Genomic DNA, 27,773 nt, shown 5'->3' with positions numbered 1-27,773 from the left:
GCCCACAGGGGTAGCAGGGCCGGTACCACGACATCCCCTCTGAGAATCACCCCTTCCAGCCACAGCTGGGGTCAGCCACACTCAGGACACCCAACAACACCCATTCCCTTGGTGGACATCACCCTCCCCAGTGCTCAGGCTGGGCATTGTGCCCAGTGGGACACACCAAGGGCAGCCACCAGTTCAGTGCCCCATGGCAAGAAGTACCCAGCTTTATTTTCCCAAACCAAGACAGGTGGGGGAGAGGCTGGCACATGGGATCCCCACACGCCCCTAGATGAAGCGCTTGTTCTCCTCTCGGTAGTCATAGGGGTCTCCGGCAAAGGGCAGTGGCGGCGGGTGGTTGTAGATGCCCATGAGGAAGATCCAGAGGGTGCCCACCACCAGCATGGGGGTGATGAGGAAGAAGCACAGGCGGTCCAGCGTCCGGGCCACACGTTTCCAGTTGTCTATCTCCTGTGGAGAGAGCCGGGAGCCAGGCAGTGTGGGGGCACAGTGGGCACAGGGAGCCCCCCTGCCCTCCAGTGCCCATGGCCCCACCTCATTGTAGCTGTTTTCATCCCTCATGTGCTTGACAATGTAGTTGGCATTGTCAATGACGGGTTTGATGTGCTCGTAGGGCTGCTCCTCGCCTGAGTCCATGCCCAGCGGCACCAAACCTGGGGACAAGGGGGGACAGTGAGATGGGCTCTGAAGGGCTGCCAACCCTGGAGACCCCAATGCCACCACCCTTCCCTGTGTCCCTGTGGAGGGGCTGTGGACCCTTCCCTGTGTCCCTGTGGAGGGGCTGTGGCTCACGGGCAGGGGTGACGCGGCTGGTGAGCCCGTGCCGCTCCGACTGCTTCTCAAACATGAGCTCGCTGCGGGACTTGACACTGAAGTATTCCTCTGCCTTGGCGATGTAGCCAGCCGAGCTGCAGCGCCGGATACACGGGGCACCCACCGGGCTCTCGGATGGCTGTGTCATGCCCAGCAGCCGGGGCAGGCTCTCCAGGAAGACCTGGGACACAAGAGAGGGTGTCATGTCCCTTGGCTACCTCCCCAGTGTGTTGCTACCTTGTCCCCACTTTCTTCCCACAAACTTCATGTGGCACAGATGCAATGCCAGGGCTGTGCTGTCCCATGCCCATGCAGTGCGACCCTTGTACCCACTAGTGCACCCACCCCAGCCCATACCCTGCTCACCTCTTTGACCCAGTCAGACATGACGTGGGTGCTGGGGGTGCGGAAGTGGAAGTTGAGGACCACGACGGAGATGATCACCACGGCCGTCACCAGAAGCATGATAAAAAGCAGATACCTGGTAGGGAGTATGGTCTTGGAGCTGGCATTGCCACAGGGGCTGGGCGCAGGTAGAGCTGCCGTCTGGCACCAAGGGACTCCACAATGTCCCCACTGCACCCAGCGGTGCCCAGGACTCACTTGCCAATGAGGGGGATGGCGTGGGAAGTGGCAGGCAGGCGCTGGGATATCAGCAGAAGGAAGACAGACTGGGCCAGAAGCACTGAGATTACCAGGGTCATCTTCTCACCACCTGGAGAACAGGTGAGCTCAGGGCAAACCTTGCCCCAGGTACCTTTACCAGAGCCCCCAGTGCCAGGGTTGCCCTTTCAGTGTCCCATGATACAGTGCCCCATATAGGGGTTTTCTGTTATGGCAGTACCCTGGGGTCATGCATGGGATATCCTGTGCCCAAGTGCACCTCTGCCAGGATGCCTGGCTGGGGTGATGGTGTCCTACATGGGGATATTCCAGTTACAGGATGTCCTCATGCTGGGCATTGGGGTGTTGCAGCGCCGCAGGACCTGGTGCAGGTGCGGGACATGGAGGTGCCCCATGGATGTGACTCCCATTCCTGGCACACATGCCACAGGGCTCACTCACTGTCAGCGGGCAGGTAGAAGACAAGGATGACCATGAAGGCAATGAGGATGCAGGGTGTGACGATGTTGATGATGTAGAAGAGTGGCTTGCGCTTGATGATGAGGTAGAAGGTGATGTCCTGGTGCTCGCTGGTGTCCAGGGGAATGTCAGGGTAGATGTTCTTGCGGGCTGGGCGATGGATGATTTCCCATTCCCCATTCTCTGCCAGGGCACAGGAGACAGCACACAGCATGGGGGATACCTGCCATGACCATCCTCACCAGGTCCACTAGCACCAGTCTTCCCCCCAGGGTATGGATAGCATTCCAAGGTGGAATGAGTGCCAGGATGCCAAAGCCCCAGGTAGTGGAATTTCTCCATGGCAGTGTGCCCCAACTCCAGAGTGCCCCCCTGCCCTTTACAGAGTGTCCCACTGCCACGGGACATGGCAGAGAGCACCAACATTACCTGTGAAGCCTTCGGGGTCAATGATGATCCACTCCACTGGGTAAGACTTCTCTGTGTCTGGGTCAGTGTCCGTCTTCAAGTGCATGTTGATCTCCAGGGCACTGTATGCCAGCGACCTGGACCACAGGGGGACAGGCAGTGAGGGGCTGCTGGGTACTCACCACCCAACCCACCCTGACCTCCAGCATGATGGGCTTAGTCCACCACGTCACCTACAGAGCCCCACCTTGCTGCACCTGAACAGCAAGGGAGGCACTGGCAGCACCAGGCACTCGAGGGGACGACGTGCCCACCCTGCTGCCCTGACCCAGCCACACAGCACCTGAATCTGAGGGAGCAGTTCTGCCAGTCGAAGGGGAAGAAGTTGACATTGATGAGGCAGGTGCTGCGGAAGATGGCGGGTGGCAGCCAGTAGACGTAGCCTGTGTGGTAGATGAGGACGTTGCAGTAGTAGGCGACCTCAAAGAGCCCGTCATTGCTGTGCCGGGAGGGAGACAAGGTGATGGCAGGGCTCAGAAGGGGCCAGGGGAGTCCTGAACATGTGCTGGGAGCAGTTCAGAAGGTTTGGGAGGGGAAATGGAAACACAGCTCACTTGTTCTCCAGGACTATCTCAGGCAGCCACAGCATGTCTGGCGGCAGGCGGAGCACCTCTATGTCCCCAAACTCAGACTTGTTCCACTGCAGGCGGTAATCGGTCCAGCCCTGGAGGGGAGGACCCTCAGGTCACCCCCTCACCATGCTGGGCCACCCCGTGGTGGCAAAACTGATGCTGTGACACCTGTCCCTACTCACGTGCTCGAGCCATACGTTGGTGGTGAGCGTCTCGTCCACCTCTTTCTGCAACAGCAATGTGGGGCAGTGAGATGCCAGGGTGTGTCCCCAGCCCAGGACCCCCAACCCTCACCAGCCAGGGTTGGGACAGCAGCCTCAGGGCTTGCCCCACACAACCAGCCCTGGGGGTGAGGCATGGCTGGGGGGTACCCCACAGTGGGGCCTGCCCACTGGGGCTCACCAGTGAGATGAGGTTGGAGAGGGTGAGGGCCAGGTAGACATCCACAACCTCATCAGTGGAGACCACAGGGCGCAGTTCTTTGTCATAGCCCTTCTCATTGAACAGGTGGTGGATGAGCCGCTCCTCGTGGTTCACACAGAGTCCACCTGGGGGGTGTGGGGTGAGGCAAACCAGGGGACTCAGGGGTTACTGGGCCAGTGCCACCCCCTAGGGATGCTTGGCAAGGGCAGGGTGGTATAAGAATAGAGGGGAGAGGAACAAGCCAGGACACTGCATGTCGGTGCTGCACAGGAGAACAGACGTGGACATGCAGGAATGACAGACACATGGTCACACATGGTCACACATGGTCATGGGACAAGAACGTGGGCACAGACACAGAGGGACACACAGATACAAACCCAGCACAGAGAGGGACGCAGACATGAGACATTTGGGTACAGACATGGTGAAACCGTGCACATAGGTGGCTGTACACACAGAACACACATGGACTCGTGGACATGGACCTGGTGTGTGCAGGGACACGTTGTCATAGATTTGGCACAGACAGGCACTTACAGGGACACACGGATACAATGACACTGCACTGACAGCACATAGCCCAGGCAGGGACATGGCTCTGGATGGCACAGCCAGGAAAGAAGCACAAGGGACATGCAGTGAACAGACTCTGCCAGGAAATACCCCCAGCCCTGGGGACCCTCGTGTCCAGTTTGGACCCTGCCACCATCCTCCCCCACCAACCCCATTGAGGGGGCCCATAACCCCATGGGCACCCCATGCAGCAGAGCAACAGGGCACCCCATGACCCAGACCCTGCTCACCCGACAGCATCAGTGTCCCAAGCAGGGCCAGCTGCTGCAGCAGGTTCCCCATGCGGTGCCTGCGGTGCCCTCACGCCGTGCCAGGCCCTGGCTGCTTCCCCGCCTGGCCTGGCTGAACGGATGTCCGGCTGCCGGAGGGAGTGGGAGATGGATGGTGCCAGGTGCTGAGGGGGAAGGGTACTGGCACCAGAGAGCTGCTCCAACCCCTCTCTTCCGGCACCCCCACGTGCAGGGAAGGGGAGATGGGCAGGCACAGCTGCCCTTGCCGGCCCCACAGGTGCCAGCCCATCATGCTGAGGCTGGGCACCCCAGTACAGGCACTGTTGGGCATGGGAAAGAGTTGTCCCTTCCCTGCTGTTCAGCAGTCGCTGTGATGCTGCTCAGAGTGGCAGGGTCCCCACGGCAGGGTCCCCAGGGTACCCACTGATGTTCAAGCACAGGGGTGGCACCCACCACTGACCACAGACCCAGGGCGTGCTTGGCCCCTGCATTGGGAGGTTTCATGTGGGTCTCTGATGGGGTGTCACCGGGGTGAGCACCAGTGCTGTGCTGTGGGTGCTGCGTGGGCAGGAGGGGTCTGACCCCTGAGGAGGGGGCTAGGGAGTCTGTGCCAGGGTGGGCACAGCAGGAACCAAGGCTGGAGGTATCACTTCAGAGTACGGGGGGGATGGGAAGGGGGATGCAATGGGATGTCATAGCTCCCCTGAAAAGTCCCGCCACTGTCACCCACTTTGCCAGCACTGTGTGGCACAGCACTCGCTTCACATTTGCCAGCTACTGGAAAATATAGCCCTTCTTTATTGAAAAATAAACCTTTTCTGTACAAATAAATAACAGCTCAGGTGCCTCTGGGGTGAGAGTGCGCTTGCCAAGGTGGGGGTCCCAGGGGAAAGGAGGACTGTGATTCCTGGCTGAGATGCTTCAAGTACCCAGCAGGGCCTCATTGCTCTGGGGGAGTAAGGAAGTGCTGGTGGGAAGAGAGACTGAGGTACAACTGGGGACAAAAGGGTGGAAGAGCCTGAGACAGGGAGTGGAGTGTGTTTGAAGGACATACAAGACACCTGCCCCCGTGCCCTCTCCCCATGCTGGCACGCTGCCCCAGGGGCACCATTAGGTTTTCAGTGCTTCGAGTGCCAGAGCTACGAGGCCGGGCATGCTGCGGGCCAGTGAGTCACTCTCCAGCCCCACGAGGCCCGTGAAGGACGTGGGGCGGCCCCCTACAGTGGCCCGAACCTGCGCCCGGTACAGTCCCTTGGTGTTTTTGGAGCCCAAGTCCACCAGGATCTGTGGGGAGACGACAGCACCGTGAGTCCCGGGGGAGGCATGGGCAGAGTGGGACAGTGGCGGGCTGGGGGATGGCACTGCCTGGCTGCCAGGGCGTGTGGCTCGGAGCGGCCAGATGGGGCACTCACCTCCTGGAAGGTCATGGCCAGGTCTGCCTCGGGCACCCGCAGCACCCAGGCGTACAGCTCCCGCACCGCGCCCACCCGCACCGCCGACTCGTTGAGGCCAGGGCAGGCTGCAACCCCGGGGGCGGGCAGGAGAGACATGGAGGGGACATCAGGGATCAATCGTGGGGGCACCGTGCTGCTGCCCACCGCAGGGAGGAGCACCCTTGCTCTGGGGACACCAGGGGGGCATGGGCAGAGGGGGGAATATAGCAAACGACTGTCCCACTGAAATGGGACAGCCCTGGGAAAAGGGTGCAAGGCTGGGCTTGTCACCGTCCCCACAGTGACGCATGGCACCCCATAGGGTCTGTGGGAGCATACCTCTGCCTGCGCCTGCCTCCTCCTCCTCTTCCTCCTCCACTCTGGGCAGCTCCGTGGGCACCAGTTCACGTTTCTCCCTCGGTGCAGACCCTGACATCGAGAGAGGTGTAAAATTCCCAGTGGGCACTGCCCGGGCACAGCGCCGGACGGTGGGTGGACGCCCTGCTGCCCCATTGTCCCCAGTCCCTCCAGGCTCACGGGGTTCACGGCTTGGCATGGGGGTCCTTGTCAGCTCTCCAGATGCCCGTTGTGGCTCCATGGCTTCCACGGTGGTGCCAAGGTCCAACTCTGCCTGCAGCTGGGTGAGGAAGGCTCGTCCCTGTCCCACCATCTCCTCCACCACATCCTCACCCTGCCAAAGGGAAGAGGGGGACAGGATGGGTGATGGGGCACGCACAGGGCACCCGTGGGCACAGCTGTGTGCATGGTGGCAGAGTGCAGGGCATGGGTGTGCTGGTGTCAGACAGGGCATTGGTGACATGAAACTGCTTTGTGGCTGTGTTGGGTCAGATCCTAAGCTGCAGGGTCAGACTCATGGCTGGCTCTGCACTGGCTGGACTCGGGTGCACAGGTTTCAGGTGGGGAGGGTAAGATGTCCCCTCTGTGGTGGCAAAGCGACAGATGCCACTTCTGTGGCTGCACAGAGGACAATGGACCCAAGGGATGTCAGGAGGGGACACAGAGGAACTGAAGGGGTTTGGTCCCTGGCAGCACAGTCACAAGAGGATAGGGGGTCCCCCAGCCTGTCCCTCCCCACATACCTGCAGGAAGAGCTGCGTCTCCCCGGGGAGCTGCTCCCTGTCCTGTGTTGGCTGCCAGGACAGGGGGCTGCCCCCTGCCATGGTCCTCAGAGCCTCCACCCAGTCCTGCAACTGGGGTCCCACTGCCCCAAAGAGCTCTGCAAAGGGGGGCAGCTGCCTGTCCCCCCACCTGGAAGCACAATGGGGCGAGCTCAGAGGGAGTGGGCAGTACCACACTCTGCACCCTACCTGGGCATGCCGGGGGGGTGCCCTGGTTGCAGCAGGAACAGGACCCCAATGCTTCAGGCTGTTCCCAAAATGGCATGTCAGTGCCCACCAGCATCTCGACCACCTCCCCAACCCCTTTAGCCCCTCATCCTGTGGCCCACCATGCCTCACCTGCTGGGGGGTCTGTGGGGTCCCACTGCTGTAGGGCTGGAGTGGCCCCCTGCCACAGCCAGGCCTGTGGGGACAAGAAAAGGGCAGGAGAGACAAGGAATAGAGGAGCCCCATTGGGAAGCCAGACCAGGCTGCTGGTTCTCCTACCACCAGCATGGGAGAGACTGATGGGACCCCAAATGAGCATGGGGCAGTCCAGCCTGGGAGAGTACCTGGGGCATCTCTGCGGACACGAGGAGGGAAAAAGTGCCCGTAGATCTTGCCCAGGAGCTGGGGCAGAGTGCGGGTGAGGAAGGAAAAATCAAACTGGTTTCGGATGAAGTCCCCAGCCCGGCGCAGGAGATCCACCAAGGTCTGGGCGTAGGAGTGCAGCTCTGTGGGCACACAGGGAGAGACATGGCCCTGGCCCCACGCCAGAAATGGGGTCCCTCCCCACACCCTAGCCCTGGCATGACCCCCAGCTCACCACATCGTCTCGTCCTGGCATGGCAGGTCTCCTCAGCCAGGCGGGCACAGGTGGCCCGGCCCTGAGATGCCCGGCAGGACCCGGCGTAGAAGGCACAGACACGGGCACGCTCAGGGGACTGCTGCTCAGGGGGCAGCTGTGCCAAAGCCAGCAGGTCGAAGCAGCTCGGTTCTCGGCTGCCAGGGGCAGCTGTGAGGGAACCAGTGCTGCCATGAGTGCTGAAAACCCCCTGGGCATCTCTGTCCCCCCTGCGGTGCAGCCAGTGACACTCACGGTCCATCTGGAGACTCAGCCAGTCCGTGAAGGCAGTGACGCGGGTGTAGACTCCTGGCTTGCCCCGCTCACCGCAGCCATCACCCCACGAGGTGATACCGTAGAGGACAAAGTGGTGCGAAGTGGGGTCCTGGCACGCCAGCGGGCCCCCTGAGTCACCCTGCAGGGGAAATGCCTGTGCATTGGGCTAGGCTGGGACCCCAGCCATGCTGACGGGCTGTGGTACGTGCCCGGCACTGTGTGCCATGAGGGATTTTTGAAGTGGGGCGCTGACAGTCCCAAAGTCATGGTGTTACCTGGCAGGAGTCAATGCCTCCAGACAAATACCCAGCACAGAACATGGCACTGGTGAGCAGGTCCTTGCCCAGGGCACCCCGGCACGTCTCCTGGCTGAGCAGGGGCACCTGCGCCTCCATCACCACGTCAGCTGCTGGTCCCTCTGCCAAGCAAGGCACCCGTTACCGGGTCCCCTGTGCCCAGACATCTCCCTCTCTTTCGCACCCCTCTGCCTTGCCTCGTTGCGCTGGGGCAGGGCACCAGAGAGGGCAAAGAGGGGAACACCCCACGGTGTCTCTTACCTTCGTAGAGGGAGCCCCAGCCTGCGATGTAGCAGGGGGTGCCGGGGCTGGGCTCCGCGGAGCCGCTCGGAAGGCACACGGGGCTGACGGTGGGTGACGGGGCCAGCGGCACTGCCAGCTCCAGCAGCGCCAGGTCCCCGTGAAACGTCTTGGGGTTAAACTGGAAGGAGATGTGGGGGTGTCAGTGGGGGTCCCTGGGGCATGTGCAGGGAGGCGAGGGTGATGCCCACGTCCACCGACCTTAGGGTGAGGCAGGATGCGCCGGACAGGCACTGCCCGCTTGCCCGCTCCCGGCTTGCCCAGCTCGTGGTCGCCCACCACCACTGTCCACGCCAGCTCGTTCCGGTTCCTGGCGGGGTGGGCGCAGCCAGTTACACGGGTGACGGTACCACCCCGTGCCCCCCCTCTGCAAAGACATCATCCCCGCACTGCCGTGCCCCCACCGTACCCGCCAAAGCAGTGTGCCGCCGTGAGGACCCAGGAGCGCCCCACCAGCACCCCTCCGCACATCAACTCCCCGTGCAGCCGCACCGACACCAGCCAGGGCCAGGCGCCCCGCGGGGCCACGCTGCCGCCCATGATGCGTCCTCGAGGGGCCGTGGCGTTGACTTGTGGGCCCCCGCGGCGCCCACAGCTCCCTGGGGGACAAAGTCGGGGTGAGGGGGACGTCCTGCAGGCCGGCTGCTGGGACAACCCGTCTCCCAGGTGGGCACGGGTGGCCGGGGATGGCCGTGGCAGGTGGAGGGGGTGGCGGGAGACGAGGCGCGTCGGGCGCGCTGTCAAGCCTCATCGTGCTCACGGAGGCGAGCGGGCGGAGGGCCGGGGGCACCCCGCAGCCCGGCAGCTGCCGACGCTAACCTCTGCCCCGCGGCCCAGCAGGCAGCCGGGGGCCAGGGGCGCCCGCCGGCGTGGTGGGGGGGTGGCGTGGGCACGGTGGGGTCGCCCCGGCTCACCTGGCGTTGCCGCCTCCGTTGCTGCGTCAGGACCCGGGGCTGCGGCCACCATCTCTGCAGGGACAGGCTGTCATGGTATGTGGGGACACTCCCTCCCGATGTCACCACCACAGCCCTATTGTCCTCAAATCGCCCCAGTTCCATTCGGTGCCTCCGGACCCCCATCATCCCGAACAAACACCCCTGTACCACCTCAGGGAGTGCTCGTCACGCCCAGTGACTCAGTGTCCCCAATCTCCCCTTGCCCACTTCTCCCACCTCAGGGTTGTCCATCACCCCTCAATGTCCCAGCCCAGCCCAATCTGCTCATCGCTCCAAATGCCTCCATCCCCCAAATCTCCAATTCTCTTCCCAGATCCCTCCGTCTCTCCCAACCTTCCATCCCACCAGAGATCCTTCATCACTCTATCATACCCCCACCTCCACCATCTCCCCACTCCATCTCAGCACCCTCTGTCACCCCAACATCCCATATCCCTTCCAAGCGTCCCCTGGGGATACCCCATTAGTTATTGTAGGGTCTCCCATCTCTGGGAGGAGCTGGGGGGTGCGGGTGCCCACTCACGGCACTCCTGGAGGCGGTGGCGGCAGAGCTGGGCGCTGAGCGGGGTGCAGGTGTGCAGGGCCCCCTCAGGTGGGCACAGGCGCTGGTAGGGGGCACAGGCCTGGCTCAGTGCCCAGTTGCGCTGGGGCAGCTCAGGCAGTGCCTGGGCATCCAGCAGGGCCTGGCAGCTGGGGGGCACGGTGGGGGGCATGGCTGGTGCTGCAAAGACAGCAGGGCTGTGGGCATCACTGTGTCCTCCCTGTGCTCCTCTGCCCGGCCACCCCAGACTGTGCTTTGGGGTAGGTGGGAAGGGGGCATGATAGGCTGTGGAGTCAGCATGTTTTGATAGGGTCTTCTGGGGTGAATATCTGAAAAGCTCACAAGGGATCAGGTGACATTTTGGATAGGGCTCCAGGTGATTGGGTAAGATCTAGATAAGATGGGAACTGCTTGAGCAGGGTCTCTAGCAGTTAGGGATATATTTCAGGAGTCTGGGCACTATTTTGGTAAAAGTCTGTAGGTTAAGCTTGTGTGTATGAGTACAGTTTGGGTAGGAGCTTGGGCTGTCATTTTGATAGGATTTATGGGGGATGAGGTGGTGCTTCTGTAGGAATCCAAGTAAGTGTTTGGGTAGTTTTCAGGCATGGGTGCAGGTTTTGCTAGGGTCTGCTGGGCGTGGGATGGTGTTTGGATAGGACCCCTGGGCTGTGTTTGGCTGGGGATCCTGGGGTCTGTTTGGGTAGGCTCTCCTGGGGGGAGTGGAGGTAATGGGGTTGTGACTCACGTGGGCAGTGGCTGGTGATGTTGGTGCAGGGTGGGAAGAGGCAGGGGGCACAGAGCCCACAGGCGCCCCGCTGCCGCTGCTGCTCAGACAGTGCCCGCTCCAGTGCCAGCAATGCGCTCCTCAGTGCCGCCTCCAGCACCAGCGTCCCCCGGCTTGACAGTGCTGATGGATACACACAGGGTGCTCAGACCCCCAGAGCTCCCACCACTGCCCCCCACCACAGCCATGGGGTGCCCCCAGCCTGCCTGGTACCTGTGCCCTGGTATCTCCATGGTGGGTGTCAGGCTGGGCATGGCCTGTCACCCACTGACATTGCCTAGAGTGACAGCCACCAGTGGCACCTCCCTTCTGGAGCTGGCACATGGACATCTGGATGTTTGCCCAGGTCTGTGTGTACCCATTGTACATGGAGACAGGGTGTGAGCCCAGGCAGGTGTGTCCACATGTGTACCCTTGTGCACACCTGTGAGTGCACACTTGTGTGTACCAGGGTCCATGTGCCCACATCTTCATGTCCCTGCGTGTGCCCATGTGTGTGCAGTCCTGTGCCTGCCCTATGTGTTCATCCCCCCGTGTGCCCCTACCTGTGACCACCTGTACCCATGCAGAGCCACCTTCCTGCTGGCGATGCCCTGGCAGAGTGTCCCCTGAGACTGGCACAGGTAGTAGGGCAAGAGGGAGTGCTGGTGGGCCACAGGGCATGAACCACAGCACTCCCTGTATCCCCCGTGTCCCCCAGTGCCACTTGCAGCACTTGACACCCAGTCCAGGCAGCGCAGGCATGCCCCGGGTTCTGGGGGGCTTTGACAGGGACCTGGCCATCCTGCTTGTGCTGCCTCCCTACCTGAGAGTGAACCCAAGGGTCCTGTCTCCTGCAGCCACCCCATCTGCAGCCAAACTCTCCCGCAAAGACGCCCCCGCCCCTGTGCCCCACTGACCTTGCAGGATGCTGGCCGGCATGGGGTACAGCCCCTGGCCCAGGGGAGCTCCCCCCACCAGCTGCAGCAGCGGCAGCAAAAGCAGGGGTGGGACCAGGCGGATCCCGAGAAGAGCGCCCCGTGTCCTCTTCCCTCCTCGCTCCATCCCCGGGCGGGCAAAGGGGGGCAGGCGGGGGGAGCCCCCGAAATGCCCGAGGCAGGCGAGGAGGGATGGATATATACGGTGCCCCCCGGGCGGTGGGAGGAGAGAGGGGCCGGGGGAGCACAAACAGGCGAGTTCATTAATGTCGCGCCAAGATGCCAGCTCGGGGCGGGGGGCGCGGGGGGGGCGCAGCCGGGGCCTCAATGCCGCCTTTGTTCGACGGGGCCTCCGGGCGGGCAGCATCAGACGGGCGCTGCGCTCCGGCGCTGCCCGCGGCCCTTGATCATTTTCACGCCAAGCCCCGGCCGCGCCACCCTCCCTCCTGCGGGCCCCGGGCGGGTGGGAACGCACCGGCGGCTGCGGGCGCGGGGGGCCCGGGCTGGGCGTGGGAGCCCCGCCGGCGGTTTCAAAGGCGGGCAGCGGGCCGGGAGCGGCCGGGCGGACAAGGCGGGGGAAGGGGAGGCGGGGGGTGTCCGGGGCGGGGGGTCCCCGCTCTCTGTGCCAGCCCAACCCTGGCTGAACGGGTCGCCCCGCGCGAGGGCACTGCACCCCCGCACTGATGAGCACCGGCTGCCCCCGGGGATCCCCCTCCGTACCTCTAGTATCCCCTGTCCTGCCTGGGGTGCGGGAAGGAGGACGTGACCCGGGGAGGACACGTGGGACGGTGTCCTTCTTGCTTGTTGTCTTCCTCAGCCCCGGGCCCAGGTTGGGGGAAGCTTTGGCCCCAGGGATGGGGGTGGGCTACTCTCACTAGCCCAGCTGGACAGTCTGCTCCATGCCTGCCGCTCGGGTGGTCATTGGCACCACATTTTAGGATGCCACCGTCCTGCCCCCATTGCCACCCTCCTTTGCCCACTGGCCGAGCCTCAGCTCTTTTGGTGAAAGAGTGCAGCTGCCTCTCCATCACCCCTTCGGGGTGCAGCAGACGCCTGTGCTCCCACCTCTGTCCCTGTAAAAGGGACTGGGTTTTTTGGGTCCCATGTCCATTTGTGGGGTGCCCATCTTTGTTAGGGCCCCGGTCCAGACCTCTGTCCTTGCTAGGGGCAGGGAGTGCCTGTGTCCTCATGTCCACTGGGGAACACGGGGTGCCCATGCTCAAATCTCTGTACTCCGTGGGGGGCACCCACGCCCCGCTCTCTGTCCCCATTAAGTGCAGGAGGTGCCCGTGTCCCCATCCCCGTTTCGAGTCCGGGGTGTGCTCGTCCCCATTAGGGGCAGGAGCGGCTCCGTGCCCGCGCTCCCCGCGGTCCTCCCGGCCGCGATGGTGCCAGCGGGGCGCGGACAATGCCGCTTCAGTGGCACATCAAAGGCGCGGGCTGCCCGCGGCTGGCACGGCGACAGGCCTGCCGCAGATGAAAGCCCCGGCCCCGCGGGCTCCCACCTCGGCCGAGGGGGCACGCTGTGCCTCCGCCCCACGGGAGACGGCGGGGGCGAGTGGGGTGGCACAGCACCACGGCACACGGGGGAGCGGCCTCGCGCCCAGCCCCGGTGTCCCCGCACGGATCCCCCCACCCGTGACGCGTGGGGGTCCAACCGCTCTGCTGACCGCAACCGGCACCCACGCGGGTGCTTGAGGCCGGAGTGGTGTTCGCCCCCGGCCGCACCGTGCCCCCCGCTCCCGGCCCCGGTGCCGGTGCCAACCCCATTAACCTAATTGGCGAGGCGCTCGGCCGCCCCGGGCGGCGGCGGCAGTGGGACCCCGGGGCCCGGGCAGATCCCAGCCCCGGCGGCGGGCAGGGGGGCACGGTGCCCCCGGGGCCCCGATTGTCCGGTAATTGGCGCGGGCAGCCGACCCCGGCCGGCAGTGCCGCGGGGCGGGGGAGCGGGCATTGGCGGGGGCTGTACCGGAGTTCCCGGGGATGCCCGGGCCGCGGGGCTGCCTGGGTCGGTATCAGGGTGTTGGCCGCTGGAGGGTCGGGGACAGGGGGCGCGTGGGGATGCAGGGGCGGGTTTTGGGGTGCGGGGAGGTGTGGGGCGAGTTCGGAGGACGCGAGAGGGGGGACAGTGCCGGGTACCCGAGCGCGGAGACCCCGGAAGGGGCAAGGGTTGGGGGTGTGGAGTGACTCGGGCTGCGGGGGGAGTCACTGTGGGGGTGTTGGGGTGGGGCTTGGGGGGGCGGCGGAGTGGATCACTACGGGAGAGCATTTTGGGACAGGGTCCGTGACAAGGGCGGGGGGCTGTGGGCGGGGCCGGTAAAGGGGCGGGGCCTCGGTGGTTGGCGCCCACGGGGCGGGGTCTATCACTGGGGCGGGGCTTATCAGAGGGGCGGGGCCTGGGCGGAGGGTCGTGGGCGGGGCCGTGTGGGGGGCGAGGCCATGGGCGGGGCGGGGCCCGGCGGGTCGGGACCGGGTCGGCGGGCGGGGCCGGGCGCTTTTCGGGGCCAGGACCGGGCGCTTTTCGGGGCTGGCGGGGCCCGAGCCGGGCCGGGCCATGGCGAGCTCGGAGCGGAGCGCGCTGCTCACGTACCGCCTGTGCGGCGGCTCGGCCGAGGAGGAGCGGGGCCGGGAGCGCGGCCGGGCCGCCGCCGCCCCCCGCAAGCTGCCCACATTCCTGGGCGTTGTGGTGCCCACGCTGCTCTCCATGTTTAGCGTCGTCCTCTTCCTGCGCCTCGGTGAGTGCCGCCGCCCCCGGGGTGCCCCCCTCTCCCGGCCGCGGCCCGGGGCCCCCGAGAGTCACCAGCCCTGCCTGGTACCCCCAGCCCGGCCCCCGTCTAATCCCGGGGCCCCCGCCTCTGGAGCCCCGAACCGCCCAGTCTGGGTCGCCAGTGCCCTCTCCTGAGCTTCCGTCTCTGCTGCAGTCCCAGTGTTCCCCTCCAGTGCTTACCCCAGTGCCCACAGTCTGGGGTTCCCGTGCCCTTCCCTGCTCAGGCCCCCGGCCTGGGGTCCCAGTGCTGTGTGTCCCCACCTGACTCCACTAGGATGGGGGCTCGGGCCTCGGGACCCAGGGACAGGAACCTGCAGGACAGGATCCCAATTAGGACCTTAGGGACCCCTGTAAGGGACCCTAGTTCAAAACCCTGGTGTCCCTGGATTAGCACTCCTGTGTCTTCCAGTGCCTTCTCTAAACGGGATTCCTGTGCCCTCATGTCCATCTGTCCCCCCCCCTCCCAGTGCTGGGACACCGCTGCTTCCCAGGCATCCTCCAGTGACAGGCTCCAGCACCCCAGTTCTCTCCCGCATCACACCCAGTGTCCCAGGGGCAGAACCCTGGTGTCCCCCAGCAGACACTCAGCTGTCCCTCTGTGTGTGTGCAAAGGGCACACATTGTTTCCCAGTCTGCCCCCAGTTTGGGTTATGAGTCTGTTACTGTGACCCCTGGGAGAAGTAGGGGGCAGGATGGGCATGGATTGGGGCAGCTGGCAGCCTTTTGGGGCTGAAGGGGGTAGGTGCCCTAGCATGGGCCGGGGCAGGCAGGGGCGGGCGATGTTTGCTCTGGTCCGGGAACGGGAAAAGCTTTTCCTCTTTCACTTTCCGCCCACGGAAAGCCTAGGGCGGGAGTTGGCTGCGTGCCCGGGGAGCCCCGCTGGGCCATGGCGGGGGGCCTTGAGACCCTTCCCCTGCCTGGGAGACCCCCCCAAGCTGGGGCACGGCCTTCCCCTGTCATCACTCACCCCCTTCCCACTCCCCTGCTCGGGGTCCTCATACAGGCTCTGACCCCCCCCCCCCAACCCCGCAGCGGGCACCGGGATCTCCCTGCCTGACCTGGCCCTCCCCAGCCCGGGGCTGTGTTACCCCGGGGACCGTGGGGCTGTAGGGGAAGTGTGAGGTGGAGGGGAAGGAAAGCTGCCAGGAAGAGGAACTTTCCCACTGTGAGGGGCCAAGGCTCTCCCCATCAAGCTCCCCGCTTCCCCCACACCTCACACGTACTCCCCAGATCTCCAGGGTGAGCAGCCCCTCGTACTTATGCCCACAGTGCTTTTGGGGCACCCCTTTATTTCCACCAACATCCCCGCCCACCCTTGCATTTGGCACTGGGTACCCTCCGGCTCTCTCGGGACCACAGCGGGTGCCCCCAAACTCAGCCTGTCGCCCCAAGGGCTCCTTGCGGTGCCGGTGCCGCGGTCACCCCCCCTTGCCTCTCCTGCGGGCACATCCGCGGCCTGGCTTGTGGCTGAGATAGGGCATCGCCCACAGACAGCCGCGGGCGTCCCCTTCCTGCCCGCAATGTCGCCAGCCGGGATTGCTCCCGTCACCCCGGGCAGGGCCGGGGGGCCTCTGAACCCCCTGTCCTCAGGAACACCCACCCACCCCCCGGGGAGCAGTGCCGTGGCTGGCAGGGACACCCGGACTGCTTCTACTTCTTGCTGTGTTGTAGGCAAGCAGGGCAGCTGTGGGATCCCTGTGGGCAGCTCCTGACTCCCCACACTGGGGAACAACGGTGACAGAGGGGCACAGGGGTCCCAGCAGCAGAGCCCCTTGCCTGTTTGGTTTTTGGGTACGCTTGGGCCAGACACGGGTGGAAGATGGAGATACCCTGAGTGTGGGGGACACTGGTGGGTGCTGCTGTGGGTGGGAGGTGAGAGCATCCTCATCCTGGAAGGGAAGGGGCTGGCAGGTCCTGGGGGAAGCTGTGGGCACAGGGATGGGAGTGGCTGCGTGCCTCAGTGGGGTGAAGTCTGTGTGGTTGCAGTACCCAGGGACTCTGTCCTGCAGGTTGTCCATACTCAGCTTATGGGCATACTGGCCTCCCCCTTCCTTGGCAGGGTTCGTGGTGGGTCATGCTGGGTTGTACCAGGCCCTGGCTATGTTCGCAGTGGCATATTTCATCATTGGCATGACGGTGCTGTCCGTGTGTGCCATTGCCACCAACGGGGCACTGGATGCCGGAGGAGCTTACTGTATCCTTTGCTGTGGGTGCTGCTGGGACAGGGCATGTGGGACAAAGCTGGGTGACTACCCAGTGGTCTTGGGGTGCCATGCTGAGGCTGGGACCCCCTTGGCCTGGGAGAGAGGGATGGGAGCATCTGATGGTGGTTTGTGCTGTTGACATCTTCCCTTGACTCGAGCAAGATATGATAAGCCGTGCCTTGGGCCCAGAGTTTGGGGGCAGCATCGGGATCATGTTTTTTCTGGCCAATGTGTGTGGCAGTGCCCTTTACGTGCTGGGGCTGGTGGAGGCAGTGGTGGACAGCTTTGGAATCCCACCTGGTGAGTACCCCACTGCGTGGTGGCAGGGAACAGCAGGTGTCCCTTACCCGAGCAGCCCTAGTGCTGTACCAGACATGCCAAGCACCATGCCCAGCATAGCCAGCATGGCTCACTCAGCTCTCTGGCCAGGGAGTTGGTGCCCATCATGCCTGACACAACACTGGTAGCTCTCAGCTCCCAGTGATGCCCCCTCTGAGCCTTGCTGATCCTGACTTGTCTCTGTCCAGGGCAAGAAGCAGGCACAGGCGTCCACGTCCTGCCCCAGAGCTACTGGTACGAGCTGCTCTACGGCACCGTGCTGCTAGCGCTCTGCCTCCTCGTGTGCCTCGTGGGCGCCTCCATCTACGCCAAGGCCACCTTCCTCATCTTCCTCATCGTCGCAGCTGTCCTGGGCACCATCCTTGTCAGCTTCTTCGCCACACGGCCCCTGAAAGTGCCCATCCACTTGCCCCACTTCAACGGCACTGAGACCGATAACGGCTTCTTCACCGGCTTCTCCCTTGACACCCTGCGAGACAACTTGGGTGGTGAGGAGAGTCTTCCCCCACCCTGCCTGCTGTGCCCACTGGGACTGCCACATCACATGGGGCTTGCTGGAGGGTGGGGGCAGCTTGTGGGCCCAAAGCAGGTGCTGTGGGGTGGTTTCTCCTGTAGTTTGTGTGTGGGGACATCAAGGAGAGGGCTTGTGGTGGGGCTGTGCCACCCTGGGCAGCCTGTCACAGCCCCTGCCCATGTGTCCTGCAGGTGGGTATGGGGTGGACTACACCACCGGGCAGATGATGAGCTTCAGCTCCGTCTTCGCAGTGATGTTCAATGGCTGCACTGGCATCATGGCAGGCTCCAACATGTCAGGTATGGACAGGAGGTGCCTGGCAGGGTGGCACTGGGAACGGGAGCTGAGGCTGGGCGAGATCAGGGGTGTGCTGTGCCTGTGGGCACTAATGCTGCCTGCTCCTGCCCACAGGGGACCTGAAGCGCCCGAGCTACTCCATCCCGCGGGGCACCATCTCTGCTGTGCTCTTCACCTACCTCGTCTACAACCTGCTGGCTTTCCTCATGTGTGCCACCTGCAACAGGTACAGCCACCTGTTCCCATGCCAGGGCATGCTCGCCTGGGCTGAGTTGGATGCCAGTGTGTCTATGTCCCCCTCCAGGATCCTCCTGCAGAAGGACTATGGTTTCTTGCGTGATATCAGTATCTTCCCACCGCTGGTAACCGTGGGTATCTACGCTGCCACCCTCTCTGCAGCCATGAGCAACCTCATTGGGGCATCCCGCATCCTGTATGCTCTGGCCCGGGATGATCTCTTTGGTGAGTGCCCAGAGTGCAGTGGCACTTGTTGGAGCCCACTCAGCAGGTTGTCCCTGCTGGGGACCAGCCCTGACACCAAGGAACTCCCTTCTTGGTGTACGGGTGATGGTTTGGCGTGTGCCCATTTGAGTCAGCTGCATGCCCTGGAATTTGCCCCCGCCCCAGCACCCAGGGTGGGGATGGGACTCCTGGCTGGTGGCTGAACCTGTGGGTGCCTGCTGGGGTGTCCCAGCTCAACCTCCCTGCTCTACCTTGCAGGCCGGGCACTGGCACTGGCCAAGAAGACATCTGCCAGTGGGAACCCAGTGATGGCAGTGATCATCTCCTGGCTGGTGGTGCAGGTGAGTTTGTCAGCGATGCTCCTTTCCTGGCCTCGCTGGGTGAAGGTGGGTTGTCACCTGGGCTGGGTGTTGTGGAGCCTGGCATGTCCCCCTGCCCCTGGGGATTCCTCCCCCAGGAGCCCTGCCCTGGGTGTCCTGCTGCAGTTATGCCCTTCCCTTCCTGAGGTGGGAGGTATCCCATAAATTAAGGATAAATGACAAAAAAGGGCAGGGATTCCTGTCTGTGCTCTTACCCATCATACCCCTGGGATACACCCCAAGTGGACAGGGATGACTTGGGCACATGCCTGAGGTGCCATCCCAGGGTATGCATTCACTCTGTGCTCTCTGCAGGTTGTGCTCTTTTCTGGGAAGCTCAACACCATTGCAAGTGTCGTGACCACCTTCTTCCTCCTGGTTTATGCCACTGTCAATCTGGCCTGCCTGGCACTGGAATGGGCCTCAGCCCCCAATTTCAGGTACCCACTGGCACAGGGGACAGAGGCTGTGCTGAGATGCTTGGCAGGCACCCACCCCTCCCTTCTTCTATCTGTGATTCCCCTGCCATCCCTGTGCCTGAAATTTATGATGGGATGGTGGGCAGAGATGCTGGACACGCCTCTCCTGGGCATTAGGGGGACAGAGACACCCCCATCCCTGGGAAGGGAACAGGTCCTGGAATGGCACTGGCTTGGCATGGTTCTTGTGTGCTGGCACAGCTTTGCTGAGTGGGTACAGATAAATCCAGCACCACTGGGTACCACCCGCCCCCTCCCCTTAGGCTTTCCAGAGGTAATTTATAGCCTGTGCCCGGCCGGCATCCCCCGGGCAGTTTGCCAAGCAGTGATGGAGCCCACTTTCCATTAGCGCTAATTAAACTAACAGAGAAGGGGGGGAGGGAGGAAGGGGGATTCTGGGTTGGGAGGAGGAGAAAAAATCTTCCAGGAAGAGGGAGTATGTGTGGCAGGCAGCCCCAGCCTGGGGCTCAGGGTGTAGGGTACTCTGGTGTGAGGCTGGGCTGGTAGGGCTGCCCAAATCTGGGGTGCAGGGGCCACGGTGGAATGGCCAGGGGGAGCCTGATCTCCCTCCTGGGTGATGCCCACTGCCCTCAGTGCAGGATGCTGTGACTCCACAGCAGGGAGAGTCCCCCAGGTGGGCAGAGGGATTGCCCAGCTAGGGCTGGGTGGCACTGACTGGGAGTCCCCCAAAGGCCCCATTCCCAAGGCACAGGCATCAGCTCTCCCAGGCTGGGGCTTGGCCCCCATCCGCCCTGCCCAACCACTCCCTTGGCTGGGCACAGATAGGGCAGGATCAGTGCCTGAGGGGGGAGCCTGCTGGGGTGGGTAGCAACAGGCCCCTCGCCCACCCCACATCTGGGTGCCTCCCCCCCTCCCATCACTGAGGTCTCCATCAAGCACAGCGGAAAAGGATTTTAATTACCTTTCAGGAAAAACAGCAATTAGAGAAAATAACAGCTTCTCGCCTCCCTGCCTCCGCCTCCCTGCACCAGAATGAGCGGGCACTATGGCTGCCGGCGCTGCCCAATACTACCTGGGTGTGCCAGGACAACTCCAGCCCCATGGCCATCACTGCCCTGTTTGCCCAGGGCTGGCAGAAACAGGCTGCCCAGTGCCCTGGGAGATGCCATCTCCCCTCCATAACTTCTCCAGGTGCATGGGGTGCCCGACATGCCCTGGGCTGGTACAGCAGAATCACTGGGGGTGGCTGGTGTGGCCCTTTGGCACAGCTCCCCTTGCTGTGCCCTCCCTACAGTCAGCATGGGCACCACATGATAGCAGGTGTCCCCTCCTCCCTGCTCCAGGCCCACTTTCCGGTACTTCACTTGGCACACGTGCCTGCTGGGCATCGCAGGCTGCTGCGTCATGATGTTCCTCATCAGCCCCGTGTCAGCCTCGGCGAGCCTGGGCTTCCTGCTCCTCCTCCTCCTTGCCCTTCACTACCTCTCACCCAGTAGCACCTGGGGCTACATCAGCCAGGCCCTCATCTTTCATCAGGTGAGCCCTGTCCTCCTGTTGTCCCCTTATGGGGTGGAAAGCTGGTGTCCCCATGGCAGCTGAGCTCTGTCCTGGGCAGCATGTCCTCAGGACTGGCATCCCCAGGGGGTGGTTTGGTGAAACAAAAAGGATTCCTCACCTGTTTCCCTCCCTCCGTCCTCCAGGTGCGGAAGTACCTGCTGATGCTGGATGTGCGGAAGGACCATGTCAAGTTCTGGCGCCCGCAGATGCTGCTGATGGTGCAGAACCCACGAGGCAGCGCCCGCCTCATCGACTTTGTCAACGACCTCAAGAAGAGCGGCCTCTACGTCCTGGGCCACGTGGAGCTGCAGGACTTGGGTGAGGATCTGCACTGTCTCCTGTGCTAATGGCCTCTGCACTTTGCTATGGTGCCTGGGAGCTCCTGGAGTTCTTGGGTTGACGCTGCTGCCCAGCTGATGGCTGGGGAATGTCAGCATTTTGGGCACATGTGTGGCACATTGGGCTTGGCTGGTATGAGGGACATCAGTGAGTTGTGTCTGTCCCATGCCTCCTGTGCACACACTTGTGCATGTGTGTGCACAAGTGTCCACCCCTACAAGTGCCCACGGGGCTCCTGCACATGTCGGTGTCAGCATGTACACGTGGCATGTGCCACCCAGGTTAGCGCCTGTGCACACCCAGCACACACGTGGGCACACACTCAGCACAGCCTTGCACACGTGTGTGCCCATGTCCATCCTCACCTCTTGCCTGCTGCTGTGTGGCCAGGTGCCTCAGGCATGTTTCCACCCTGGTGTGTGTTGGTTTGCACATGCGGGCTCTTCCTGGCACACGTCATGGCTGATGCACAGGCTCTGTTCCCCACTTCCCTGCCGTTGCTGTGGTGACTAATGGCCTGAAATTGGGGAGTGGGGATGGGGTTGCCTGGGGGCTTTTTCTACATTTATGTATAATTTTATATCTCCCTCTGTAAGCACCTGCATCCCCTTCTCTGTCTCATGGGTGCTGGGGTGGGCACAGGGGTTGGCACTGGTTTTGCAGCAGGGGTGGACATCAGGGTTAGCCCCAGTATGGGATATCTGTCCAGCTGATGTTGGTGTTGCTCCCCACCCAGACATGCTGCCCTCAGACCCGCTTCAGCCCCAGCAGGACTCGTGGCTGAGCTTGGTGGACAAACTGAATGTCAAGGCCTTTGTCAGCCTCACCCTTGCGCCCTCAGTGCGGCACGGTGTCCGGCAGCTCCTCTTCACCTCTGGCCTTGGTAAGTGGTGCCTGGTCTGGACATGGGTGAGGGTCCATCCTGCTGTCCCTGTGGGTTGAGAAGTGCCAAGGGGTTTGGAGGCATTTGGATGGACGATGCCAGAGCCAGGTTTGCTCTTGGAGACATCTGGGGTGAGCGGTGCGGTAGGCAAGTTGGGGTTTGGAAGCATCTCTTTTGGCAGTGTTGAGGGGCTTGAAGACACCTGGATGAGAGATGCCAAGGGGTTTGGAAGCACCTGGTGTGGGCAGTCCCAAAGCGAAGTTGGAGAGGTATTGTGTGGGCAGTGCCAAAATTGGGTCAGGTCTTGGATATATCTGATTGTGATCCTGAAGGCTCCCGAAGTCAAGCTGTGGCTTGTTGGCACCTGCAGTGTCAGGAGGGCTGGTGGAGCCCTCTGCCTCTGCTCAGCTGGGCTGGCATGGTCTCTCTGGCAGGCGGGATGCGTCCCAACACCCTGGTGCTGGGCTTCTACGATGATGAGGCACCGCAGGATGGTCTAGCCCAGCACCCCGCCTTCACCAGCGCCCGCGAAGAGGTCCCCCTGGGCTTCCCCCCGCTGCGGACGCCCACCACCGCCAAGCTGCTGTCAGCGCGGGAGTATGTGGGCATCGTGGCTGATGCCCTGAAGATGCTCCGCAATGTCCTGCTGGCCCGGCAGCTGGAGAGCCTGGACAAGGCCTGGGAGCTGCGGCGGGCCGCCAGCCCCCCGCCCACCATCCACGTCTGGCCCGTCAACCTGCTGCGGCCTGACAGCGCCCGCTACGCTGACACCTGCAGCCTGTTCCTGCTGCAGATGGCCTGTGTCCTCAACATGGCGCGGGCCTGGCGCCGGGCCCGCCTGCGCCTCTTCCTCTGTGTGGAGGCGGGCACCATGCCCCATGCCCAGGAGGAGAAGCTCCGCCAGCTCCTCAAGGACTTGCGCATCCAGGCCCAGATCCAGCTGGTGCCCTGGGATTCCATAACCCGCCTGCACTGGCAAACCTGCCGGGGACCCCCAGGAGGGCCAGCTGAGGAGGAGGAAGAGGAGGAAGGGGTTGTGAACTTCCCGACCAACACTACCCAAGTGTCAGATGAGTACGTGTGTGCCGCCAACAAACTGGTCCTGGAGCAGAGCCCCGCGCCAGCTGTGCGCTTCCTGTACCTGCCACGGCCGCCGGCCGACACCAGCCTCTACCCGCTTTACCTGCACCAGCTGGAGCTGCTCACCCGTGGGCTGGGCCCCACCGTGCTGGTGCACGGGGTGAGTGCCGTCACCAGCACCCAGCTCTAGGTCACCCCTGGCTCCCTGCACATGCCTTTGCCCAGTGCCTTTAGCAGCCTGAGCCTGAGGATGGCTCCAGTATCCCCACCCTGGTGGACAAAGAGGATACCCCACAGTGGGAGGTGGCTGCAGGGAGGGGGTTTGATTTTTGGGGATGGCTCCTGCGGAGGATTAAAGCTGCCCTGGCAGGATCTGGGCACAGCTCTGGTGCCAGAGGGGCAGCACAGTGCATTCACAGTGCCTTTTCTTTGGGGAGGGGCATAGCAGGGTCGTGGTGGGGGCCAAGCACTGGGTGCCCCAGTTGTCTGCTGGGAGCCCCTTAGTTGCACCCCTCTGTACTTCCTCCCCTGCCGCAGCCCCCATCCTCTCCTCCACCAGCTCCTCCGGGCACCCAGCCAGCAGCGGGGATTGATTAAAGGCAGCCTCGACCTTGGTGCCCCGGCTCCCCGCCATCCTCCTGCCTTTCATTAGGAAAAATTAAATGGGAAGGGGTGGGGGAGGGGAGCCTGGAGGCCTGGGCTCCCTGTGTGTGAGCGTGGGTGGGGGAAGCAGCCGGGTGCCAGCCCTACTGGCTGCAGGGTATGGCACCCTGAATCTTGCTTAGCACCCCCAGTGCTGTTGGATGGGGGGGGATACTTTAATCTGTAGTTCCTCCACCCCCATGGGTGCTGATCCCCTGGTCCTGGCAGGAAATGGGGAAATGATTTACGGTGGGGTCCTTACCCACACACCTGCTTCTCCTGACCTGTTTCTTGGGGCATTGTTATTTCCCCACACCCATCATAACCTGCAGGGGGCAGCTGGCCTTGCCCCCTGCCCTCCCTTATTGATTAGAGGAGGGCAGGAAATTGCATGGGTGCTGGACGATAAATCCTGGTGGGTGGGCAGTGTGCCCAGCACTGCCTGATGGATTGCTTCCTATTAGCCCTGGCACGGGGGGCTGCTCCTGACCAGGCTGGGCTCCAACAGGAGTGACAAGTGTGGCACTGCTGTCTGTGCCTGCTCTCCCCAAGCCTGGCACTGCTGGCTGCCAGCTCTGTTCAGGCAGAGGGCTGGAAAAACCCAGGTGGTTGGGTGCAGCTGGAGGGAAGAAAGGGTGGAGATCCACATTTTGCAGTGGATTGTGCCCTTGGGGGGGAGGAGGGAGCTGGGGCTGGCTTTGCTCCCTGCTGCAGGAGCTGGGTGCCCTGGGGTGGACAGCATGCATCCCACAGGATTTATTTACAAACAGTCGGAAGCTGGCACAGGGCAGCCGGGCACCAGCGGGACCCGGAGGCCTATAATGTTAATTATCACCACGTAATTAAAAGCCCATAAAAAGCCTCACACTTCATTAAATTAAAGCTTCCCCTCACTGTGCCCATGGACTCCAGCAGAGTTAACCTTGGCTTTGCCAGGCACCAGCACCTCTGCAGCTGGAGACCTGGGGCTGGGGGTGTATGGGACCCCAGGCTTGGGACCATGCAGCCCTCCACAGCATTGCAGGGGGGTGCAGCATTGCACATGCATGGGCACCCTGTGACACCATTCCTGTCACACCTGGGCCACATGTGCCTGGGCACATCCAGGGTTGCTGTCCCAGTCAGAGATGGCCACACACAGACACGGACACATGTGCCCATGGCACCGCTGCAGCCACACCGTCACACACACTGGGGGGCACGGGCAGGGGGCTGACCCGGGCACGCACATGCACAGCCAGCTGTGTACCTGCAGCATCACGGCCGCTGCAAAGGCAGCACCGCATGCCGGCACCGTGGCTCCGGCAAACCAGCTCTGGCACGCAACGCCCACGCAGCGCACACCTACACAAACAGCATTTTTCCTCTTTCCCAACATCCAGAGGTACAGACAAACAGACACACTCACGCCCCTGCGTCTCTTCCAGCCTCCCACCCATTGCTGTCGGTGCCCAGAGGGGATGGGCTGTGCAGAGAGCACACATCTGTGCCTGCCCCCTCTGTGCCTTGGCTTCCCCAAGGGCTGGGCTGGGCTGGGGTAGAGCAGGGTGAATGGGGGACCCCCAAACCCTCCTGCTGGCTGAGTGCTCTGGGTCAGCAGTGCTATGCCAAGGTCTCAGGGGGATACAAACTGGCCCCCTCCCCCCCCCCCCGCCCCAGCACACAAGGAGGGAGGGACGTGTGTGTGTGTACAGGCAGGGATATGCATAAACTAGGAGAGAGTGCATGTGCACATGGGAGGGGGTGCTGTGCTGGGGGCTGTCCACGTTCACAAGGGGTGCCTGTACATGCACACACGTTGGTGTGGGTGTACACACCCACCCCAGATGTGACACGCTGATGTGCACATGGGGCTCCAGGAAGGGGGAGCCAGGGGACCACACAGCCTTATGAACTCGGAGTGTGCAAACTGGCACACGCATCTGCCCAGAACCCCAGAGCACCGCTGCCAAGCGGGGCCGTGGGCAGGGGGCTGCGGGGGTGGGTGCCCATGCCCCGGCCCTGCGGGCGTGGGCAGCCAACAGGGCCTTGGCTATTTCTTGGAAATTTTGCAGCATTCATTTCAGTGCAAATAAAAGCTGTCATTGCCAGAGAAATGATACTGATCGGGGTCTGAAAAGACAGCAAATTACCCGCCTGAAAATGCACCGCTGGAAAAAAATGCATATTAAACACACAAAAAGGCACTTTGCCATCAGCCGCGCTTCCCCCGCCGCTCCAGAATAACCACACTTTACATAATTCTCCCTCTCCACCTCCGAATTAATTTCGCAGACAGAGGCAGAGGCAACCCTCTGACAATAGCGGAGGGGAGACGTGGCGGCAGCAGGGGAGAGTGGGGCTGGGGGGAGTGGGGCTGGGGGCTGCTTGGGGAGTGCCTTGCTCTGGGCTGGGGGCGCGGCAGTAATGGGATGCCAGGTTTGGAGCTGGGGGAAACCGAGGGGTTTTGGAGGGGGGACTGAGGGGTTCGGGAGAAGGGAGTCCATGGGTGAGGGTTGTGGGTTATGTGGGTGGATGTGCCCAGCTGTGGGGTGGAGCACTCTTGTACTCGCCCCTTGGGCGCTGAGGATGGGGCTCCTTGGGGTGGGACTTGTGGGGTGATCCCCACCCCAAACAGGCAAGTCTTGGGCCAAGTGCTTCCTATAGGGGACGATCCCTCACTGGTGCCAACCTCCACCAGGCATGTGGGTGCACCCAAAGGACACCATGAGGCCGTGTTGCCCACCCAGGCTGACACTCCCAAACTAGCACCCCTCTAAGAAACCCCCCGGGAACCTGCCCTATTTACTGGGTGTGAAGGCACCATGCCCAGCACCCCGGCACTGCCGAGGGAGAGGAGCGGGTGGAGCGGGGGTCTAGCAGGGAAGGGGGGGGGGGCGGTTCATCTGGCTGGGTGCTCAGCACCGAGGGGCTGACAGAGGTGAGGGCGGGTGGCGGAGGTTGGCACCGCGCTGCTTTGCATTTTCAATGACAGACCCATGCCGGGTGCTCGGGAGAGTGGAAAAATCTTATTTGTCACCTGCTGGCGATGCGCGGAGGCTCCCGCGCCGCGGCTAATCTTGGGGAAAATGAGGATGCCGGCGGGGTGGCCCGCGGGGTGGGCAGGGCAGAGTGGGACTGGCGAGCTGGGTGCTGCCCGGGGCCTGCTCGGGATCATGGTGATCCCATGGCACGGATCCTGCTGTTGGGTGTGCCTGGGCTGGGCAGTGCTTGGGCATCTAGAAGCAGGTGCCCTGTCCCCCAGCCCAGTCTACAAAGGGGTGAACTCTTTTCTTCCATCCCAGCTCCAGCAGCAGCTGCTTGCCTCACAGTACCAGTTCCACAGGTTGGCACTGCCTGTGCATCCTCTCAGGGCACTCAGCGGACTTTTTTGGGGAAAGTCAGCACTTGGAAGTGGGTGCAGGCACCACCTGATGCCCCATGTTTACACACAGGTGCCCATCACAGACCTGCTGTACCCTGGCTCTTTGAGATGCAAACACCTGCGGGACGCTGCAGCGCTCTGCGGCCGGCTCAGATTTATCCATTACTTTATATCCACACGCCTTTAATTTTTACAGCCCTGTTGGAGCAATACCCAGGGCTGTTAATAACGCCAGGCCCTCCCCCGCCCCCCATGTGCATCCATCATGCTCCAACCAAGGTGCCAAGTGTGTCTTGGGGCTGGGTAAGTGCAGGCATGGGGAGGCTGGTGCGTGGCACCCACTCCCATGCCCCCATCCCCCAGCCAGCCCCTTCGTGAGCAGCAGGGTTGGATTCCCTGTGCTCGCCCATGAAGAAGCCTGACTGGGTGCCCTTGCATCCCCCTGGGGTTGGTGACACCTGGCTGGTTGGGATGCCCAAGCCTGGGGTATCTCTCTGGTGGGATTCATGACTCCCTCTGCCTCGATATGTGCCCCATGAAAGCTGTGCTGCAACACCTGAGCTTGTGTTTAGTGTGCCAGGGTACGTGTGGATGGCAGTGAATGCTTGAGTGTGAGAACACGTGTGGAGGTGCAGCATGTGTGTCTGTAGTGGTGCATGTCAGTGTGTGTGGGTGTACATGTGATGTACATGTGTGCCACTGCCTGTGCAGGTGATGCTGTGTCCTGCTGCTGCAGAAGGCACCATGCCCGGGCCATGCCCAGCACCCCAGCACAGGAAAGCGCAGTCTCAGCAGCCCCAGGCATCGAGGGCTGTGCCTGGGGCCAGTCCACAGCGCCCACAGGACAAGACAGTAGGTCCCACAGCACTGAGCCAGCTGTGCCATGACAA

At 62.8% G+C, this 27,773-nt stretch overlaps 3 protein-coding genes across 3 annotated transcripts; 1 reads left to right on the top strand and 2 right to left on the bottom strand.

The window, feature by feature from the left end:
• Positions 1-194: 194 nt before the first annotated feature.
• Positions 195-4,849, bottom strand: CHRND (cholinergic receptor nicotinic delta subunit). Its single transcript, XM_048314967.1, has 12 exons — positions 4,172-4,849; positions 3,345-3,490; positions 3,125-3,169; positions 2,925-3,034; positions 2,654-2,809; positions 2,332-2,447; positions 1,885-2,085; positions 1,423-1,534; positions 1,186-1,300; positions 799-1,000; positions 541-659; positions 195-456 (listed from the first exon to the last, which is right to left on the bottom strand). Exons 1-12 carry the CDS (start codon positions 4,221-4,223, stop codon positions 274-276), a joined length of 1,557 nt encoding a protein of 518 aa, XP_048170924.1. The 5' UTR covers positions 4,224-4,849; the 3' UTR covers positions 195-273.
• Positions 4,850-4,946: 97 nt separating this feature from the next.
• On the bottom strand, positions 4,947-11,834 carry PRSS56 (serine protease 56). The gene is made up of 17 exons (XM_048314965.1): positions 11,619-11,834; positions 10,681-10,842; positions 9,918-10,115; positions 9,353-9,406; positions 8,848-9,037; positions 8,640-8,748; positions 8,400-8,559; positions 8,118-8,260; positions 7,822-7,981; positions 7,549-7,737; positions 7,295-7,456; positions 7,083-7,146; positions 6,705-6,873; positions 6,142-6,295; positions 5,944-6,033; positions 5,584-5,690; positions 4,947-5,455 (listed from the first exon to the last, which is right to left on the bottom strand). The coding sequence occupies exons 1-17, from the start codon at positions 11,761-11,763 to the stop codon at positions 5,282-5,284; spliced, it is 2,430 nt and encodes an 809-aa protein (XP_048170922.1). The 5' UTR covers positions 11,764-11,834; the 3' UTR covers positions 4,947-5,281.
• A 2,298-nt stretch (positions 11,835-14,132) lies between these two features.
• On the top strand, positions 14,133-24,381 carry SLC12A9 (solute carrier family 12 member 9). Its single transcript, XM_048314776.1, has 13 exons — positions 14,133-14,371; positions 16,463-16,597; positions 16,770-16,907; positions 17,135-17,434; positions 17,652-17,759; positions 17,872-17,983; positions 18,062-18,219; positions 18,478-18,560; positions 18,894-19,018; positions 20,362-20,554; positions 20,719-20,893; positions 21,651-21,797; positions 22,232-24,381. Exons 1-13 carry the CDS (start codon positions 14,191-14,193, stop codon positions 23,065-23,067), a joined length of 2,691 nt encoding a protein of 896 aa, XP_048170733.1. The 5' UTR covers positions 14,133-14,190; the 3' UTR covers positions 23,068-24,381.
• Positions 24,382-27,773: the final 3,392 nt, after the last annotated feature.

The sequence above is a fragment of the Corvus hawaiiensis genome, chromosome 10 (assembly GCF_020740725.1).
Source record: "Corvus hawaiiensis isolate bCorHaw1 chromosome 10, bCorHaw1.pri.cur, whole genome shotgun sequence".
Lineage (NCBI taxonomy): Eukaryota > Metazoa > Chordata > Aves > Passeriformes > Corvidae > Corvus > Corvus hawaiiensis.
Note: the sequence above shows the minus strand (reverse complement) of the source record. Positions and strands in the feature narration are given on the sequence as shown.